Source organism: Equus caballus, chromosome 11 (genome assembly GCF_041296265.1).
Source record: "Equus caballus isolate H_3958 breed thoroughbred chromosome 11, TB-T2T, whole genome shotgun sequence".
In the NCBI taxonomy this organism is placed as follows: domain Eukaryota; kingdom Metazoa; phylum Chordata; class Mammalia; order Perissodactyla; family Equidae; genus Equus; species Equus caballus.
The window spans coordinates 57681264-57703131 of NC_091694.1; the positions used below are offsets into that span (position 1 = coordinate 57681264).

General features: G+C 48.1%; 1 protein-coding gene across 1 annotated transcript; it reads right to left on the reverse strand.

Annotated features, from left to right (window-relative positions):
- Positions 1 to 1087: 1087 nt before the first annotated feature.
- On the reverse strand, positions 1088 to 20593 carry TRIM16 (tripartite motif containing 16). The gene is made up of 6 exons (XM_001918385.5): positions 19802 to 20593; positions 14086 to 14181; positions 10315 to 10548; positions 7276 to 7441; positions 6708 to 6803; positions 1088 to 1992 (listed from the first exon to the last, which is right to left on the reverse strand). The coding sequence occupies exons 1-6, from the start codon at positions 20300 to 20302 to the stop codon at positions 1409 to 1411; spliced, it is 1677 nt and encodes a 558-aa protein (XP_001918420.2). The 5' UTR covers positions 20303 to 20593; the 3' UTR covers positions 1088 to 1408.
- Between the last annotated feature and the right edge of the window lie 1275 nt (positions 20594 to 21868).

Here is a 21868-nt window from a genome sequence, read left to right on the forward strand (position 1 = left end):
GAGCAAATATATTGGATGTGGAATCATGAGTCAAAACGTTCTCAGCAAGCAGCAATGATGTGATGAAATTAAAAATTCAAATAAAAAATAAATTCAATGAAATTCAAATTACAAAATTAAAAAGTAAAAAATTCAATTAAAAATGCAAATCTTACACTGTATAAGTCCTCATACAAATAAAAGGCACAGCCTCTGGACACAAGACGAGTAATGCTGAAGTACTCTCGAGACAGGCCCATCAGACTGGTCAAAGAGGAAGAGACTTGCCTTGACACAGGTCACAGGAAAAGACCCAGAGTTATTTTTCTGGTGCGGCCTGACAGGGCTTCAGGTTATGTCCTCAGAAACCCATTTAAATATGCTTATCATTTACCTAACGGCTTGATGAATATTCACCATTAATCTCAGCACATCTGCCGAGAGAAGGATGAAATGATCAGGGGAGTGGAAGGTCTGGAAACCATGAAGGAAAGTGGGAAACAGAGTGTGGAAACAAGAATACATCCCAGGAGGACGTGTGTGAGAACTGCATTCAAATATTTGAAGAACTGTCCTTTGAATGAGAAATTAGGCAAGTCCACGTGACTTCAGAAGAGAGAAATGAGACCCCTCCCCACAGGTCACAGGGACTGAGACTTGGACTCTGTTAAGACATTTCTTATAATCCTCACTGTCCAAACACAGGAGGAGCAGCTGTGTGAGGGAGTGAGCTCTCTGCCGCTGCACAGCTGCATGGGCCAGTCAGATGTGGGGATACAAAGAGACTGAGTGTTTAAGACACTCACTTTCCAGGCCATGTAGTTCACCGTGTAGTTTCTTCCCTTACACACAGCACCCATGATCTAATGAGGAAGGCAGCACGGTGTGGTCTTAAAATCCCGGCATCAGCCTGACCAGGTTTGACTCCCAGCTCTGCCACTCACTCACCATGTCACCACAATGGCTTTGAGCAAGCTAACTAACCCCCCAGACCACTATTTTCCCATCTGCAAAATGGAGATGATAAGAGCATCTACCCCACAGGGCCTCTGTGAGGGTTGAGTCAATGCACGGGAAGCCCTCAGATCAGTGTCCGGGACAAAGGAAATGCACAATCAGTTAGGAATTTATTATGATTTCTCTGAAATCTTTCTGATCGCTCTGAAGATTCCTGGTTACCGAACAGCAGAATATCACTCAAAGATGATGAAAGAGACTCAGGCGCCTGAGGATTACTACAAATATATGGAGAACAGTGCAGCATGGGGCAACAGGGAGAAGCTGAAGACACTTCTCCTCACTCGGGGACCCATACGATTTCTAAGCCACCCACCACTGGCAGAGATTTCTGCCTCCAAGTTGCTGTTAAAATCCAAATTGCTGCCCCATCTTTGTGGTTAGCAAAAGTCTCAGATACAGATCCTGGAGTCTAGGGAGCAGCCTCCGCTGAAGTTGGCGCTGGCTTCTCAGGTTCCTCTCCCAGATCCACAATCCAGATGGAGTTTTCCTTCTTGGAAAGCCAGAAGGCAGGGTAGACCGGCTCCGAAAACTTGCAGTCAAACTTGTGAACCAGAGTCATGGCATCAGGCTCTACACCATAGAAGGAGAGGATCCCTCCCGGGAAGTCGACGTAGACCCCCAGCCTCCGGAAAGGGCCGGCTTTGAGCGGGGTCTCCGTGTCACTGTGCCAGGCAGTGAACTCCTTCCCATTCCAGTGGAGGCTCCAGGAGAAGTTGTTCCCAGAAATGCAACTGTTGCGCTCCTCCCCTTTCCGGTCAATGCCTTTGTAGGTCAGGCCAATGTAGGTGCCTGCCCCGGAGATCTCTACCTCAAAATAGTACCTGTGCAGGTACAGGCTCTGTTGGGACAGCACCTGCCGCCAGTACACGAACCTGCTGGGGAGGTCCGGGTAGGGGTGCTCCCAGGGCGTGGTGTTGGTGACCTTGCGATTGTCCTCCTGCAGCCGGAGGTACCTGTGTGCTGTGTCGGGGTCGAACACGATGTCACACGCATCTGAGGAGATACAGAAGGCAGGAAGAGCGGGTTATGAACAAACATCTGATTCAGACAGAACACTTCAAACCTGGCCACCCTCCAAAGTGTGAGAAAACATCCATCTCCTGTTCTCTGTTTACCCAGGCCACTGTTAGCCTGGGAAAGAGGTGGGTGAAAACCAGAAAACAGAGAACACAAGTGTGACATTGTGATTTATAATAAGAAATATATATTTGGTCTCTGCCCCCAGTTCCTGGCACAGAGCTCCTAAAACTCTTGGAATTTCCTAAGTGATAAGAGCACTAGGAGCATCTTTGTTCTAATGTTTCATCTCTGTCCCCCAGTTTCCGACACAGGGCTCCTGAAAACCCTTGAAATTTCCTGGGGATAGGAGTGTCTTTTGTTCTAATGAGGTGACTCGGGGGGGGCGGGGGAGTCTCCCGGATGACTCCTGAATGGGCACTGGTCACCAGAAAGACCAAGCCATGATGAGAAGCTTGGAATTTTCAGTCCCACTCTCTATTCTCTTGAGAAGTTAGAAAGGCTGAAAATGAAGTTAATGATTGGTCATGCCCATGCGATGAAGCCTCCGTAAACATCCCAGTAGTAGGGGGTCCGGAGAGCTTCTAGGCAGGTGAACACATCCACACCAGGAGGACGGCACACCCCAACTCCATGGGGACAGAAGCTCCTGTGCTCGGGACCCTCTCAGACTTCACCCTGTGTTTCTCTTCATCTGGCTATTCATCTGTATCCTTTATCATATCCTTTAACAAACTAGTAAACCTAGGGGCTGGCCTGGTGGCGCAGCGGTTAAGTGCACACGTTCCGCTTCAGTGGCCCAGGGTTCACCGGTTCAGATCCTGGGTGCGGACATGGCACCACTTGGCAAGCCATGCTGTGGTAGGCATCCCACATATCAAGTAGAGGAAGATGGGCATGAATGTTATCTCAGGGCCAGTCTTCCCCAGCAAAAAGAGGAGGATTGGCAGCAGCTGTTAGCTCAGGGGTAATCTTCCTCAAAAATAAATAAATAAAAATAAAAAGTAATAAAGAAATAAACTAGTAAACCTAAGTGTTTCCCTGAGTTCTGTGAGCCGATCTAGCAAATTAATTGAACCTGAGGAGGGGATCACGGGAACCTCCAATTTGTAGCCAAACTGGACAGAAGTTGTGGGTGATCTGGGGACCCACTACTTGTGAATGGCATCTGAAGTAACGGGCGGTCTTGTGGGACTGAGCCCTTAACCTGTGGGATCTGACGCTGTCTCCAGGTAGTGTCAGATTGAGTTGCACTGTAGGACACCCAACCAGTGTCGCAGAGAATTGGTTGGTGGGGAAACCCAGACACATACATTTTGAACGGTCTCACACTCCTTTTAACAAGTCACTCCACTTTCCTCCTTTCTGAAGATCAAATTGCTTGGCATTAATGTATTATTTGCTGAACTGAATTGAGAACTAAAATCCATTTATTCACTCATTCATTCATTCATTCATTCATTCAACAAATACGTACTGAAACGCTATTGTACCTAGTGTTGGCGAGGGCTCGGGGAAATAGGCACTAATATATCCACATTTGATTCATTCATTGGTTTTTCCTTTTTTTATTGGACGTATATTTAGCATGTTGAACTCTCAAACAGTCCCCACACGTATTCTCTTCCCAGTCAAGAGATTATTAGCACCTCCATGCACCCAGTTGTTCAAGGCACACTAACATTATTTTTGACACTTCTTTGCCCTCATCCTCCCCACCTGACTTGTCCCACACACACACAAAGGCAGCAGCAAGCCCAGTAGATCCACCTGCTTCTCTCTGGCCCACTGCTTCATCTAAGCCACCACCAAATCTCGCCCAGACTAGTGCAATAGGCTCCTCCCTGGTTGTGTTTCTCCTTGCCCCCCTTCCATACCTTCTCCACGACAGAGCCACAGTGCTTGTTTCAAGGTGTGGGCTAAGGTGAATCATGTCGCCTCAGCTTAAAGCCCTACAATGGTGCCCCTTGCTCGTACGATAAAGCAGTGACCCCTCACTCCGACCTGAACTGCCTGCATGACTGGCCTTGCCTGTGTCTCCAGCCTCGTCTCCTATCCTCTCCCCTTTGGTCGCCACACTCCAGCCACTCTGACCTCAGACCCACTTCAGGACTTCAGCACAGACACACTCCGCAACATGATCGTGACCCTAATCTGAGTCTGGGTCATTCCCACCGATCTTTCCGGTTGTGGCTGAGTCCATGTCCTCAGAGAGGCCCTCCACAGCTGCCCAATCTGAATCAGATGCCTTCCCATCACTGCCTCTCAGAGCACGTGGCTTCCTAACCTTCATGGGACTCACCACCGTGGTAATCTATTTAGTTGTGTGTTTGTTTCACGCCTGTCCTCCTTCCAGTCTGTAAGTTCCACATTTTATGTAGGACTCTACCCCGGAGTTCTAGCTCAGAGGAGATGATCAGTATACACTTGCCAAATGAATTAGCATATTAAAGGCTATTTAAAGATCCATTAAATTTAAAAAGTATCTTATTCTAACCCAGACTTTTCCAAACTCTTTTGGTAAGAGAAATTCTTACTAGTCAATGAAACCACATCCTAGAAGAAAACAAGCTTACAATAGTTCAAAGGAAAAATGAGTGTGAACTGAGGACCATCAGGGCAGACAGACTGCGGCTCCATTACTAAAAGTGGCCCCAAGAGCAGCAGCGGCGCCGCAGCCACCGCCAAGTCCTCGGGAATCCTCAGCATCCAGATGTTAAACAATAGGATTCTTCTCATCTAAGGGGACCCAGGACACCTAGGAGGACAGGTGATACTATGTCTCGGGACAAGAGAACCAGAATGGTCCTGGAGCATTCTGCTAGTGCCAGAAAGCAATGATACTTTTAAGAGTGTCAAGGGCAGAATGTCAATGCTTAAAGGAGAAAGAGGCTAGCTTACAAGTGGCTTCCACTGGTCAAGCAGGCAATTTGAGCCGCAGAACTTTGACCAGTGAAACAATCTGAGTGTAGAAAAGGCTAAAAGTTTATAACAATATTCAAAGAGAAAAAGTTAATATAGTGTGTGAAAAAAGACATTTGTAATGCAAAAGAGGATAGATGATTGAGGACAGATTTTTGGGACCCCTCTCCCTGGTCTAACAGGCGAATCTAACAAGCAAACTGCACAGGCTTTAAGTCAGTACAATAGAATCCACGCTGTCCTGTGGAGCTGCCGCGCAGGCCATCTTCAGCCTGTGTCAAGCGTCCTTGCAGCCCCACACCTCACGACCGAGGACGGCAGCTGGACAGATCCACAGCAGCAGAGACAGAGGGCACCTCGCTCTCCCGTTTCCCAGCTGCACTTCTTAGAGATTGAGGGAATAATGAGGGACCCTGGTCCTTGCCCCCTCTACACATAGAGAACACAGAGGACGTCAGCATCTCGGAACTTGTTTGATGCACAACCAAGGAATTCTTGTTTACGTTACCTTCAATGTGTCACCTAGAGAAAAGCCCAGATGTACTCTCTCTCTCTCTTTTTTAAATCTAGTTGTAAGGTTTTTCTCTGGTCCTCTTCTCTGCACATACACTGTTTTTGAAAGAGATATCATCTGCACTTAACCTCACACCCCTCGGAGCAGTTCCATCAGAGCGCTCTGCGTGACTGTTTTCCCAGGGTTCGAACTCCTCAAGCTGATTATTGAGAAAACTCGTTCACTAATGTCACCTAGACTCTTTATTTCAGTCGACGTTATCATAGGATATGTTTCATTTTTATTTTAATGTTAAGAATAAAAGGTGTTTGGCTTCTTGTACTAATTATATCTGTTTGGAAAATAGAGATGTACTTCTGTCAGGAAGCAGGAAAGAATAAATAAAAGAAATTGTGTGGAAGCCAAGAGGTCCTGGGAAGAAGTAGGGGTTGTGGCAAGAACAGGAGATAATCATCAGAACCTGAGGCTCCACAAAACAACAGGAGAAAAGGGGGTCCGGGAGTTAGCCACTGGTTACCCCCAGAAAACAAGCAGAAGCAGGGTTCAATGACATGTTCCAAAAATGTCAGAAAAATGAGCCGTGACTACACAGCCATAGTCCTTCCCTACTAGGAGATGGAACCCCACCCGCTCGTTAACCGTAATGATGTGTTGATTGGAAATAGTGTTTTTAAAATGCTAACAGACCAGAACAATACCGCTTAAGGACAGGACAATGGGTTATGCAATTCTAGCCAAGTCAGACTTAAAAGGGAACCATTTGGTGGCTAGCCAGGATCCTCAAAAGTCAGGAAGGTCACGAAGGACAAAGAAAGACTAAGGGGCCTGGACCCAGATTGGAGACTAAGGAGACATGGAAACTCTGTGATCCCAGATCAGACTTTGGGCCAGAAAAAGGAGATTGGTTGGAAGACTTGGTGACACTTGAGTAAATTCTGTAGATTAGTTCATAGAATTGTAGCAACGTTCATTTCCTGGTTTTGATCAATGTGCTGTAGTTATGTAATGTGTTAGGAGACACTGAATGAAAGGTATATGGGAATCTTTGTTCTGTTTTTGCAAAGTTTCTGTAAGTTTGAAATTGTTTCAAAATGAAAAGTTAGAAAGTAAAAAAATTAAAATTTAAAAATGTGGCCTTTAGGGATAGACTCGAGGTTGCTAGAACCTGAAACTTACGTGAGAGATGGAGTTCTTACTTCAGCAAAGCATTACACTGACGCCAACACCTGGGGAAGGGGAGTGCTTCACAACTTACACTGAAGGAACTGTTGCCTGGTGCTGGGCTCCGGCTTTGAGGTCCGATATTTTCGCTCGACAATGGCAGACACTTGAGTTCCGATGTCATACTCCTCTAGAAAATCAAAGAGTTGTGAATGCACATCTGTCCAGGAGGTCAGGGGAACTGAAGAAGCAGAACTTCCCAGCCCCTCTTCCTTGGGCTCCCTGGGGGAAGCTGGGGCTGGAGCCTAGTCACTTCTCAGAGAACCATGCTCGAAGGACCTCACTGCCTCCTGGATGAAGGAAAATATGCTGGAAAGAGATCCCAGACTGACTTGAATTTCACTCAAAAGTATAGGCATTAGCAACCTCAGAAACTAGTCATAGAAATACCAACCAATTGCACAAGGTAACTAACTCAGCTTCTGTGGGTCTCAATCGTAAAATAACATCATCGAGATGCACCCATTAGCAACGTGGTCTAGCCAAAGCATAGCTTTGAAAATGAGACTCTCCCCTGATTTCACCCTCCCTCCCCTGGCTCTCTCTCCTTCCCCATCACTCACTCTGAGATACCACATTCCACAGCCCAGAAAGCTCCTCACCTTCCTTGGCAAACTCCTGGAGCTTTTCCTTGTAGTTCTGCAGCAACTGGACTAAGTGCGCAGTGGAGTCTGTGATGACCCTGCGGATGCCCGAGAGCTTATCCTTGAGTCTTATGTAAACACTAGGGAAGGCGCTGTCCTCGGTGTTCTTGAACTTGCAGTACTCCTGCACGAAAGGAAACAGCAGAACTTGTTGCCTTGGTTTCTGTATTTCTTAAACTGGGCTGCCCTCCTCATTATGTCACATTCTGCGTCTGTAAAAGGGGTTGATGGTTGATGCAGGGTCAGTGAGCCAAAGAGTCGAAAGAAAGATTTCTTGGACTCTCAAGGTCTGGCAGTAGTGCTCTTTTATTCAGAGAATAGTGTGGAATAGCATGGGGACAGGACCCATGGGCAGTCAGAGCTGCTGCGTGGGGACAGGACCCACGGGCAGGAGCAGCTGCTGCTGCCGCTGCTGCTGCAAACATGGGTTGAGGGTAGGGCTAAATTTAAGGCATAGGTATGTGAGTTATCTCTTTGCAAGACAAAGGAAAGAATATGTAAAACAAAGTTGTTAAAATGGTATCAGTGCCGGTAGGGTCTGGTTATTGGGTGGTCCTATAACTTTTAGATAAGAATCAAACCGGATTAAGTAAATGGCAGAAGCCACCGCTTAAATATTATCTTCAGCTAAAGACAAAGGAGGATGTTGGGGGGGGGGGGGTCAGTTACATGAGGTTGCCAGACAGTAAACAACTTAAGTCCTTGCCTTCCCTATTAAGAGTTCCCAGAGATAAGGCCATCCCACCTTCCTCCTGGTGCAAAGAGGGAGACACCCCCCACAGATGGAGACTTCCTTCACAAATTCCAATGTCTCTCATCAAAGGGCAAGCGAATTCCACTCCTCAGAGCCTCCTTCTCATCTGCAGTTTTAAAAGTAACCAGCCTAAAATAATCCTCATCAGTGGTGATGTGCACTTCACAGAGAAAGATGGTAATGTGAGTATCCAGCTCAGAGTCTAACAACAGAGAAACTATTTATTTTTTAAACTGGGAAAGTGGGCTTTTAAAAATCAAGAGATACTAGATGGCCATGTTCAAATACACAGCCCAGACTGGGAACCAAAGAACAAAAACACATTTTATGCCAACAGCCCAAACAGAGGTGACATTCCTGCTACAGTCATTCCCTCAGGACTTTTTTTTTAATAATTTAAACACAAGCCACCATAGGGAATGGAGGACCTGGTACAGCACCCAGAAGATCCACAAACAAGTCCTCAGGCAGGAGCGCCGCCTTTTCCTTATCGGTTCCATCCAATACACACTTTTCTCTAATTCTCATAGTGTGCTTCAGAGTTTGAAAAGTGTCTTCACATAGATGATCACAATAAGTCCCTTACACTTCAAAGCCACGTGGTGATCGGGAAAGGCTGCTTTCAGATGGAACACGTTATCAAAATCCTAGCGCAGCTGAAGCATTAGAGAGCAGGCTGGGTAGAGAGGGAATCTTAGTGAGGAAAACAGTTGCAGCAAAATGATTAGATAGATCAGAGAAAGAGAAGAAAAGCCCAAACCAGAGAGTTCGTAGAAAGAAAGCTAGATAAACATTTTTTAATGCCATATGTAGATTTAGTACCATACATGATAAAAGCAGCATTTTAAACCAGTGGAGGGAAAAAGGATGGGCGTTGTCATTTCAGCTGGCTAATGATTTGGGGAGAAAGAAATTATCTTTAACCAAAATAAATGTTATCTTAAACTAAAATATATTTTATACAGATTAAAGTTTTAATGTTAAAGTTATAAAAGGAGAAACAAAAATAGAGAGAAATTTATATACTCTTTGGGGAAACTCATGACATGGAAAGCCAAATTTTTATTCATATTTTCTTCCTGTTTTGATGTTGAAAAGCAAAGGAACTGATGGAGAGAGAGACATGCTGTCCGTATTTTTGTCTTCCTGTCTCCTCATCCTCTCCTCCTCTTTCGCCCACTCCTCACAAGGTGGACTACGGTTGTCTCTGGGTGGTGGCAGTAGGGGTGATTATTTCCCATTCTATTTTTCTGTATTTTCCAAGCTTTTTTGCCCCCCAGTAAACATTTATGTTTGTTGCAACTAGAAAGGAATTTTTTTCAAAAATGCAACCAAGAAAAATTATTTGTATTTAGGAATATAGATCTGAATGAGCTTTGAAATTACTTACTCTGACCTGATTGTTTGATAAATGAGGAATTTGAGACCCAGAGAGGTTAAGCAACTTGCTAAAAACTACACAACTATTTAGTGACAGATGACAGAATTTATGCCCAACCCAGTGTGCCTTCCCCACAAGATTTCATGTTCTCGGGTCCAGCTCTCATGGCCTGTGGCTTAATGCCTGATGGCACATCGTAATGAAAAGTCCCATTTCCCCTGCTGGACCCCCCTCAGTCACCCCTGCACACGCAGCCCTCTCAGCAAGGCAGCAGGTCTCCAGTCTCCCCTCCGCCAGGCAAGCCTCCGTACGCTGTTGGAGGGGTGTATAAAGCACACTGATCTGATCTCATCACTCTCCACCTGAAGTCCTCCACTGGCTTCTGTGACTTCATGATGAAGAACTTCTCTCACAGCCAGTTGCCTGCCTGGCCCAGCCTCATCTCCCATCACTATGCGCCCAGCATCCCTCACCCCATCCTTGTGAAGGTGCCTCAGTTCCCCAAATCAGCCATGCTTTCTCAAACCTCTCTGCCTGCGCACATGCTGTTCCCTCTCCTGGACTAAACTTCTCCTTGAACATTTCTCATCTTCCACGACGTGGTTCCAGCCTCCCTTTCTGGGAAGTCTTCCCTACCCATCCTGCACTGCTGTGCTCCTATGAATCCAGACCTGCTCCTCTCTGTCCCCACAGCTCCCTACGCACCCCATTTATCAAAGAACACTTCCATTCCCACATCTGCCACAGGCCTAGCAAAGTGAGGGTGCTCCCTGGCGTTAGTCCTGTGGACACCTCTGCCTCCACCCCCCCAACCCCAAAACTCCCCCACACACCCTCTCCCGCCCCCTCCCTCCTCCGGTACCTCCAGGAACAGGACAGTGTTGCTGATGGCAGCAATCCTCTCCAGCTCCTGCTTGCTCTTCCCCATCTCTACACTCCTGTACTCCAGGTGGGTCTTGATGCCGTTGGCCTGGCTCAGAGCAGCTTGCTCCTTCTCCTCCAAGAAGAGCATCACGTCAGCCTGGGCCTTCCTCATGGCCGCAAGGAGTTCCCCAAACTGCTCCTCGACCACCACCTTCACCTCTGACACTGACACCTGGTGGGGGGCAGCGAAGAACCCGTTACCGAGACATCCAACTTTATCAAAGCTCGACACACAAAAATGTAAACCTGAGAAACCCATAAATTAGGGAGCAATTTTCTATTTTAAAAGGAAGCTTTTATTCTCATATGAACCCTGAGTTCCTGGAAAAAAGGATTTACTCTCCAGGGTGTAAGTATTTATTTACCAGTCATTCACTTAGCTCCTGGTCCATCTGAGGAGAGAGTGAATTTTGTGATCTCTGAGACCCCTTCCAGCTCTGACAGTCTGGAGCAGCTGTACAAATTTCTGAAATCAGTTTTCCTACCAGGACAATGCACGTATTCTGTATATTTGATAGGTGTATTTCTTGTGGTAAATTAATAATTCAGCTTCTTTGTACAAATCAGTAGGATGAAATAGCTTTTTCAGCATTTCATTATGTCCGGTTAAACTGCCCACTGAGTCCATTGGGGCCGAAAGCACCTCTGAGCTTACGGTGTCTCCTGCAGGCAGCAAGTGTTTGGGGTGGTGCAGGTGCCCTCGGCACCCGAGCAGCAGGATGAACCTACCTGTGCAGAACAGTCAAATAAAACAGAAAACTAAATCTGTGGGCTCAATATCAAGGATTTGCATGAAAGCACTTGCACATGTGGACTCTATCGTTTCACAGGGTGAACAGGCTTTATAAATGTCTTCAGTGGAGAGCACATTGACATCAATCCAAGATGTAGATGGTTTCTTCTTCTCTTCAGGGGTTCTTAAGTATTGGTGCCAACAGCTCCCTCTGATGGCGTCCGGTTTCATCTCGTTGTGCAGACACTCATTACGTTGTTAAACTTCACAGAATGGTCTTGGATACAATTTCCTTTGTTCATTCTCCCTTCTCCCCCACTGCACGGCCCAGAGCCCATTCTCTGTCTGCCTCAGTTTCCCCATTGTCCCCACCCATGCCCATCCCCTCTGAGAGCTCTCTAAGCAGCCCCTCCAGGGACTGTTTTCTGTTCCTCCTGAGGTCTTGTTGCCTGTCTGGTCACATTTTTTTAATTTAATAAAATAGTAATATAATAATGGCCAACACTTAGTAAGTACTTATCATGTGCAGGCACTGTTCTGAGCACTTCACACAGATTCCCTCATAGCAACACTTAAAAGGTAGGTACTGCTATGGTCCCCATTTCTTAGATAAGGACACCAAGGCACCGCCAAATTAAGTGATTTGCCAAGATGACACAGTGAAGGCTTGAACCCAGACAGTCTGCCTCCAGAGCCTGCTCCTTTAATCACCATTCTCCAGGGCCACTCAGTGGGGCGGGAGGGGGGGGGGGGGGCGGGGATGCCCGTGGCGGCCGCATGGCAGTGTAGCAGGCACAGCCAGACCTCTGGCTGTGGACACTGGAACGCTCATTAGGACAAGCAGGGTGGTTCAGCGGAGCTTGCAGCACTGTGGGGGTCGCCAGGCAAGACCTTACAGCTCAGCCCTTTAAACTGAAGCCCTTCCAGGACCACAGAAGGGACAGTTAGCCCCTGGTCACTGCAGGCACTGGTCAAGGGGCACCACCTCCAGCCATGATGGACTAAATACACAGGATGCTGCTGAGCAGGCGACCAAAAGAGAAAGAGGGCAAGTCTTCCTAGCAACTTCTGAGTCAACTGACAAGTGTTGCCTTCTTATACTGTAAATTCTGTGAATTCTGAGAAAATTAATCATAGCTGGATTTAAATCTAAATGTCAAATTATATTTCAATATTGCAAAGAAGTCAAGATTGAGAAATCTCTCAGGAGACAGGTCAGTTTTGCTTATAAGTGAATTTGGGGGAAGTATTGCTGTTGGTGTTTTAGCCAGGTTCTGACCTAAGTAACACATTCTAGCTCCCTCACTAACCCACCCTCCCCTGCCCGGTGAGGCTCCAGGTGGCCAGGCTCCATGAGCCATGGGGTCACCGGGTACCCACTGCCCACTCCTGATCACTGCCAGAAAGCAGGAGCAGGACGAGGCATGGGACCCAGTGTGAGGGTGTTGTGGGAAAGGACTGGAGTCCATTTGCTCTCTATAATTATGACATGTAGGTTCTTCATGGAAGCAGAATGCCATGAGGCTGAAAAGGCGAGAGTCTACAGACAAACTTCAGGTCCAAACTCCCCTCCAGAACTGAGGCCTCCAGAGGGAGGGTAGTGGAAAGGAGGCCTCAAATGATGTTGCTGGATTGACTCTTCTGCTTTCATAGGTGGCCTCTCATTCCCAGACCTTCTTATGGAGAAACACTTTTTCCTTGCATATAAATGAAATGTATGAAGGATATCATTTATTGCCCAAATGATGACAAATAAAAATACAGAAAGGACAGGCCACAAAGATATTAAAGTCACCAAAATTAATGGTCTAAAGAGGTGACGGATGGTGCACATGTCTGTCAACGCAACAATCCCGGGTTGTCCTGTTCCATCAATCTAAGGACCCAGATAAGTCTTGTCATCTCTCTCTGTGTCTTCAGGTCCCTTGTATATGGTGGCCATTGTGATGACTACCTTCCCCAGTTACCATGCAATCACGAGACGAACTGAGTAGGGATCAAAGTGTCTGAAAATTAAAGATCTGGAAAAAGACAAGATGCTCCACGTGCTTCTTCCAGTTATCTTGAGCCTGGAAGTCAACACTCTCTGTAGGTTTATAAGCTTTCAAGGGACAATTATTTTTCTTCTTTTCATAAGATTATGTGGGTAGAAAAGAGGTGTTCATCCTTCAGCAGCTAATTAGTTGTAAACACTGAGGAGCAGGAAATTAAGTTGAAATGGATACACGTATTAGATATGGATGGATGGGTGGGTAGATGGATGGAATCATTCTTGGTATGCAAAAATGATGCTGCTGACCCACCGCCATAGGGTAGGTGTTTTGTGTTCTCTTCTCCGTGGTGGTTATTGGCTTGCCACTAATCAGAAGCATTTGTGAAACCATTTGGGTCTACTTAGAGTTTATGTGGAAAGTGGCCATAAACCAGACAGACTAAAACTAAGCAGCTTGGCACACCATTGGTGTTCTCAAGTACCATCCACTAATCCAGCAATTCTCAACTCTCTTCTCTGGCTGCCAGGACATAGGACTGGTGAAATTCACATGTAGAACATCCTCTCAGGTTGGAAGAAGCCAAGATTATGCATACTTCCTGGAGCTCTAGCTAAACACCCCGTCACTCCTCCACGCATCCTTTTGTCCAGGTCAAAAGAGCACATGCAAATGCAAGGATAAGAATGCTGTTATTACAGGACCAGACTTGCTTCTACTCTGTACTATTAAAAAGTAAATCACTTGTCAATTTTGAAACTTAAACTAATTTCATAGCAAATTCCGACAGCAAGGTGAGGCTACCCCATGGCATAGCTGATCATATCTGTACCTACAATGCTCATTTGCTGAGATACCCCAAGAAGCCCACGGATAAGGAGGCTGGGCCTGCAGCCCCCATCCCACAGCCCTGGATGGGCCTGGCTGAGCCTGCAGGAGCAGCCAGGTGTGCCGAAGCCTCACACGTGACCCAGAACAGCCTTACCAAAACAGATTTCTGGTTGGCTTGGAGCCTGGCGATGGCATTTTCATTCAGCTCCAGCTTCCGCTCCAGGTCTAACTGGGTGTGCCGAAGCTCAGCCTAGGAAGAGGAAAGGACAGCATTAAGGAGGAAGGAGCCCAGTGCACACATGAGGTCCCCAAGAGCAATGGCACTATCTGCCCTTCTGCCACGGAAGGGAAGTTTGACCTTGGAAGCTGCTCTCAGAAACCAGCCTAGAGCACCCTAAGTGGAGGCGCAAAGGGTCAGCCGTGTACCAGCCTCCTCCTGGGGCTGCTCTCAGCACAGATCAGCTAAAATGTGGTGAGCACGTACATTGTGCTGTGTTGGTCATCATTTCAAGCATTTATATGGATTACTTCATATCACCCTGGCCACCCCCATATTAGGAAAATATCATTATCTCCATTTTACAGATGATAAAATGGAGCCACCTAGCCATGGTCACACACTCCCTCAGTGGAGGTGAGCCCAGGCAGTCCAACCCCAGAATAGCCTAACAAGGAGTACAGGCTTGGAGCTGGTGACGGGGATTCCAGTTTGTCTGCTTAGCAGCTGAGACTTCGGAAAAATCTACTTAACATCTCCAGACTTCCGTTCCTTCACCTGTGAAATGGGGATAACTATAGTGCCTAATTCATAGGGTTATTGTGAGGGTCAAAGGAGATGGAGTGTGTTAACAAGAACTTTGTACAGTAGCTGGCACATCGTGAGTGCTCCATCAGTGTCAGTGTTGCCATCACTATTCTTCTTCTTATTATTATTGCTGCCACGGCCACTTTCCATCACATGCTCTTACTCTCTCCTGGAGGCAGGCAGAGTGAGCCCTCTCAGCTGAGGCAAGTGCTGGCCTGAGAACCTCGGGTTTGCCTGCTTTGACCCCATGGCCCCGCTTCACTCTCGTTCCTGGGGCTCCCTAAGTGCTTTCTGCCAAGTGTGCTGAGGCATAAAACCTAAACCTTGGCAAACTTCAAAGGCCCTGTCACTTTCCTACTTCCACAAGGGCATGAGACAGAAAAAAAAAAAATAGTTTTCACTGCTTTTAATAGGTTATGTCTGCAGTGGAAGCCGTGAATCATTATGCCCTAACAGAACTCAGAGAACACGAATGCAGTATCTCTCCTTTCTCCCACGGAAGCCTGGGGCACTTCCGGGACTCCCAGTGAGGGAAGCCGAGGCAGGAAGGGCATTTGCCTCAATCTGCAGAGGGCAGGTAACATTCGCTCAGGCTGTAGGGCACTGACTTGGGGCTGAGGGAGCCCCAGGGACCTCCTACGACTGAGACCTGAGACCTGAGGCCCAGGAGTGAGGAGGGAGAGTGGGAGGGGCTGAGGATCTGGCAATTATGGAACCCTGATCTATCTAACAGGCTTATACAGTGACCTGTTCCAGGCGAGGGGGGAAACACGAGCCGCTTGTTCAAAGGCGGTGGAAGAGACAACTGAACACACCCTAGCAACAGGCATGGACATGAGAATGTATTAAAGCAGTTGACCCCAGCATGATCCAGAGCCATAGGGAGACACCCGAGAGCATCCGGCGAGGGGGCTTTACTCCGAAGTCTGCACACTGCCATAAAAGGAGAAAAGGACTCTGAAGTACCTAATGGGGACCTCTCTTCAAGTGAGTCACCCCGAGGGAAGGCACTCCCAATTACCAAAAAGGTGGGGCCACTTTGGGAGACCAGTATCTCCAGATATTCTTGTTACTAGAAAATAACACGGTGCCTCAGACTCTGGCTCCAAGGTTTCCCAAGATGTCATCCATACACATGTCTCAGGTCAGGGTGGGCCCTACACAAAAGCAGGACAGTGGTGTCAACATGTGTAGACAGCCCTACACTGCAGGGCACAGAGATCCAACCTACTTCCGCAGGGTAATGACGAATGTCGTGTAAAGGGCACAATATTTGGAGTCCTAAGACCTGCCACTTGCTGGCTGTATAATCTTAGTCAGATGATTTAGTGTCTCCTCTGCTGCAAGGCCACAAGAAAATGTTAACACAATTGTTCTTGCTTCTATCTACAGGGCAAAGGTGGCACCAGAGCTTGGTGGCCAAAGGTCGGGTTAGAGATGCAAATAGGAATAGCAGAGGGAGTGAGAAGAGAGAAGAACATTCCAGATAGTGTCAGCTCCTCTGTATTTCCAACCACGTGCTGTTGGCCCTTCTAGAGCGTGGTAGCAGCAGGGTTCCACCTGGCCCCTGACTTCATTCCTCAGTCAACTGGTGAGAACCCACCACATACCAGTCCAGTCAAATAAGACACCCTCCCTGCTCTTGAAAGACATGCAGCCTGCTAGAGTGTTTAAGAAAAACAAGTTATATAACACTGAGCCCAAGGCATTCCTCAGAACCTCTAGAGGAAATTCTTTTCCTGAGTGGCCTCAAATCATCTGCCTTTTGGCTACCAGCAAATGGGCTATGAACAATGCTATTAGCAGCTCCCCAGAGAAGCATGGACACTTGTGGCTCTCAGAAACCTGGCTCCTGCTCTACATGGAAATTACGTCCAGGGGCAGCACCCAGTCCTGAGCCTCCTGGAACCAATGCTGAAGTTGAATGTAATGACCTGTCAGTAAAGGACTTCAGGATCTAAGAAAGGGCCCAGCTCACATCCTCCCTCCTTCAAACATGGCACCCTGCCCTCACTTCCAGTGACCGCTCCCTCCTTGGAACATGCTGCAGTTGCACTGCCTGGGCCCTCTGGCCCTCCAGGGAGCTATGGGACATGCCTGGGCCCTCTGGCCCTCCAAGGAGCTATGGGACACACCTGGACTCCTGATTCGAGTGCACGCTGCCCGAGGACAGACAGTGTAGCCTCACATTTAGCCCAAGAGAAGCACTCAATAACGCGTGATAACTTGAGGAAGAACAGAAAAGAACCACGTACACTTTGTGGATCAGAACAAACAGGAAGCAGTCACAGGAGTACCAATTTTACAACCTACACAGGCATGCACGCACGTGGTCTCGTTTCCACGACAGCAAGCTTGAGATTCAGAGAAGGCAAGGGGAGTTAAGACCAGCTGCTCTTCTGCTCTTAAAAATGAAGGGGGTCTCAGGAAGTTGGCCTGGAGCAAAGGGAAGTGCCGAGGTCCCCGTTAGGAAGAGCCAGGCTCTGGAAGCCCAGTAGAGTAGAACAAATAATCAAAGAACACCCAGAACTCCCAAAACCCAAACAGAGTTTTTGCCCACTGGCACAGCTAGAGACCACGGGAGCTGCCAAAAAGGCTCATGGGTTAACTGAGCGATCGGCTGCTCTGCGGACCCAATGCAGGATCCTGACTGCTCTTGTCCTCATGGCTGACCTGCCATTTGCAGTTTCCTATGCACAACACGCCTGCCTGAGTAATTAGTCCTTAACATGACCCAAAGTGACCTTCAGCAAATGACTCCAGCAGGCTTGGGCTGGCTGAAGGCAATAGTGAGCTTCTGGAGCCTTAACGTGTCTCATAAAACTTTCAGAATAATCCTGGTGGCTGTTTCAGCCTCTTCAAGTACTATGTCTTCTGGGCTGGTCTCTTCGGGCTCCTTGCAAGAAACGTTTTAGGCTCCTAAGCTTTGGCAGAGCCACCTAGAGTGTGGCTGCATTTACAGAGTAAATTTGCTCTCTGAGCCGAAAACAAGGACACAGGATGGAAAGGACAAGAGCTCTCTCATGCAGACCAGAAAGCAGAGCTTGTGAACGGGGGCCATCACTAAAATTCTGGGGTATGGGGCTGGTGCATTGTACCTATAACCATGATTGCGTTCCAGCACCACAACCTGCCCCAGAGCCCCTGACCCCCTTGTCCCTACTTCACCTCACACAGCTCCCTCCCAGGACGTCTGACCTTGGGCTTCAGAACATGCTCTACACGGGCTTTCCTGCTCAGAAATACAGTTCCCCTAAGTCTCTGTAATACATCCATTTACACTACGTTTAAAACTCATATTGTATCTATGCTGCTACACGCATAGAACGTCTCTGAAAGGAAACAGAAGGAAGTGTAGGTGGTGCTGTTTGTCTCTCAGGAGGAAGACGGGGGATCCGGGATGGGAAGGAGACCTCTCCCTGGCATAATCTGTTGCGGTATTTGGTGGAGACCGTTTTTCAGCATAGATACGCATCACTTGACCAGTCAGTTATAATGAAATTCAGATATTATGCCCAAAAGGAAAAGCAGTACACTTTGTCTTAATATGTCTATTACACATGTGGCAGGGTTTTGGTGCAAAAAAAGCAAGGTGAAAATATCGTGATCTTGGGGTCCTTCCCTTGTGTTCCTTCAGTAGGGTAGCTTTCCAGAAGCTCCAGTTCCTTACCGCATCACTTAGTCATCTGGATGAGTTTGGACAAATGTGGTGGAGATAAAAAGAGTAGCCACTTCACAGAGTTATTTGAGGGCTGGATGGGAAAATCCATGCTAAGCATTTAGCACGTGGCAATGCTCAAGAAAGACTAACTTCTTCCACTGCATGGAGCTTTTTCTTTGATCTGTCTATCTGTCAATATGGAGCCCCTCTGTGGTTATGAGAGTAGGGAATTGAGTAGGAACTGCTCTCCTGACATTCCCAGGACATTCCCTGACACAGGAAACACTGGAAACAGTTAACAAGTGGGTTTTAGAGCTGGAAACGTTGAGTCATTGACATCTGGAACACACAGCTTTCCAGAACAATTCTCACTAACACTGGATAAAATGTATGCCTAAAAAAGGGCGTGGAAGAAAGACCCTGGCAAGTAAACTGCCCTTCCCAGACACCTCTTTCCTTTGCTGCCCAGGACGACAGGGCCAAGAAGTTGCCAAGGGCCTGCGGCCACACGCAGTGCAGACACGGGGCTGCCAGGAGTATGAATATAAGGAATGTGGGGCAAAAGCCAACTGCATTTCCCTACTGAGAAACAGAGTGCTCCTGGAAAGTCAAGGTGTGAGAAAGAAAGCAGATAAAGCAGCTAAGTCCATTCCCAAGAAATTCTCTAGGCTCTCAGCTTTCGGGCAAAGAAAAGCTAGTTGTTCTAGAAATAGTTTCCCTTATCTGATGGGAATAAAATTACAGGCTATGAGCATGGTCTTTCTCAGTCTCTCCTGACCCGATATCTGATGAGGAACATTTATTTTCCCTGAGGTAAACCGTCCTTGAGGTCGTGTCTGAATGTAAGTTTCCAATTCTATGCTATCTTAGCACTTTTCAAGCTCTTGGATTTCACTCTCAGTAACTTTAGAGGAGCACTTTCTACTGATCTTTTGTTTTGGGGTAAAGACAAAAAGAGAAATTAGGGGAAGGGTTAGATTCTTTACTCTTGAATTTCTGCTAAGGCTTACATTTCATTAATTGACACCCAGATCCAGCTGGAGGGAAAACCCACCATCCTAAGTCCCACAACTTCTGCACGCCACACCCAAACACGTATCAATGCCTGAAAGGTGAGTAAGAAATAGCAGGAAACTAGCAGTCCTGAGGAGACACAGACCAAGGTAGAAGGAGAATAGGGACAGTGGACCGAGATGGGGACAGAGTGACCTTCTTTAGCTTCCAGAACCAAGTGCAACAGATATTTATGCTGGACCAACAGCCAGGTGCTACGGCTAAACTCTTTTTCAGGTGAACTCAGAGCCCTGAAGTGAAAGAGGCAGCCCCAGGAGCAGTGGTGGCCCGGCCTCTCCTTGGGCTCATCGTCTCCTCATCTCCGTCTCCCAGGTGGACCCCAGCACTCACCTCTTTGTCCCTGCGGGCAGCATCCAGGGAAACTGAGGGGTGGCCCCTGTGCTCACTCTGGCCACAATCCTGGCAGATGCACTGCTGATCGTGGTGGCAGAAGGCGACCAGCGGGCTGTGGTGGGCAGGACAGGTGCGCAGATCCCGCTCCTTCACCGGCTCCGTCAGCTGGTGGCTGTGCAGTTTGCTGTTCTCCTGGTGTGGCCGCAGGTGCTCCTCGCAGTAATTCACCATGCAGGTCAGGCAGGACTTCACTGCCCTCACCCTGCTGGCCCCAAGGCAGAAGTCACACAGGATCTCCCCCTCCCCCTCGACACCAGGACCCCCGTGCGATGCAGAGCTGCTGCCCTGTCCCTCAGCCTCCCCATGGGGACTCCCCAGGGAGCCCATGTCCTCTTCTTCTGCCGGGTTGGCTGACCCAAGGTCTGGGCTGAGAGTGACCAGAGAGTGAGCAGTGACCCCGGGCAGTGGCCCCGGAGCCATCAGATCCAACTCAGCCATCTGGAAGTCTCCGCCGCCTAAGCCGTCCTTCCTCTGCCCCTTAGCCCAGGCTCTGTGCAGCCCAAGTCAGACAGGAGAACCACGCCTCGGTGATTACAGCTGCCACAAGATTTTAACTGTCTCCTCCCTCCCAGAGGAGGCTCAGTTAGTCATTGCTCCGCCCAGGGCTTGGTCAGCGGCCAGCTGCTGTGACAAGGCAGCTCGATTACTCAGGCTCTGCATAGCTGCTCAGGATGTCTCCCCACTGGCACAGGCCCCTCCTTGAGTCCAGCCCGAAACTTCTATTCTTATGTAAATCATCCGTCCCCCATAGGCTCAGCCAGAGACCACGTGTGTCTGGCTGTGCTGAAAAGGACTGGAGATGCCTGAGCTGTGCTGTAAAAAGCCTGTATTGCTTTCTGTGGTTTGACAGGCTAAATTTTTTGTTTCCATTTTTTAAAGGGATCCAAAATGTACCGACTCCAGCCATAGGGCAGCCATTCATCCCTCCCTGTCACACAGAACTGGACATGAGGCAGCGAGGAACAGGATCCATGTTTCTGACCCTGACCTTTTCCACAGCACCTTCTTGCAGTTTCCTGGAGACAGGCTTAAGATGGGTGCTCAGGGTGGACCGGGAGGGTCAGGAAGCACGTGTCTCCTCCCTCAGACAGCTCCATTCAGACAGCCCTCCAGGGCCAAACACCCTACCCTGCAGTTCCTGGAGAGGGGTGCATGCTAAGCAACAGCCCCTCTGTCCACTGAATAAGGTAACCTAGACCCAGCATGTGAGTCTGTTCGGGCTGCCATAACAAAACACCACTGACTGGTTAGTTTAAACAACAGAAATTTATTTTCTCACAATTCTGGAGTCTGGAAGTCCAAGATCGAGGTGTCAGCAGGGTTGGTTTCTTCCGAGGCCTCTCTCTCCTTGGCTTGTAGATGGCCGACTTCTCCCTGTGTCTTCACACGGTCTTCCCTCTGTACATGTCAATGTCCTAATCTCCTCTGCTTATAAGGACAGCAGTCATATAGGATTAGTGCCCACCCTAGTGACCTCATCCTAACTTAATTACCTCTTTAAAGGCCCTCTCTCCAAATACATCACATTCTGAGGCACTGGGGTTAGGACTTCGGCATACATGTTGGGGTGGGAGGAGAGAGAATTCAGCCCATAACACATGGCCAGGTGAGGAGACAGGAAGGATGCAGCTCCTTAGAAGGAAGGAGCTCCTAGGCATCTCTACTGGATGGGGACACACGGTCTACTTAGTATTTGCCAGATGGGCACCAAAGAACTCCGGGACCTGAACTCCAGCTTCTGTGTCCTGCAGAGGCTCACAGCTTTCCACCCAGGACTTCCTCAGCTGTACTCAACAGGACTTGGAAGACTAATGGAACAGAGAGAGAATGGGAGTCCAGCTCACCCCTGGGATCAGGGGTTGGGACGTCTCCAAGCCGTCGCACTCTCCACGGCTCTCCACCCCTGAGGCGAGTTCTGCAAGATCTGGATTTAATTAGATAAACCAAGGGACGTTTCTTGTCAGTGACCAGGACATTTCAGAAATCCAGAGGCTGCTCCGAGCT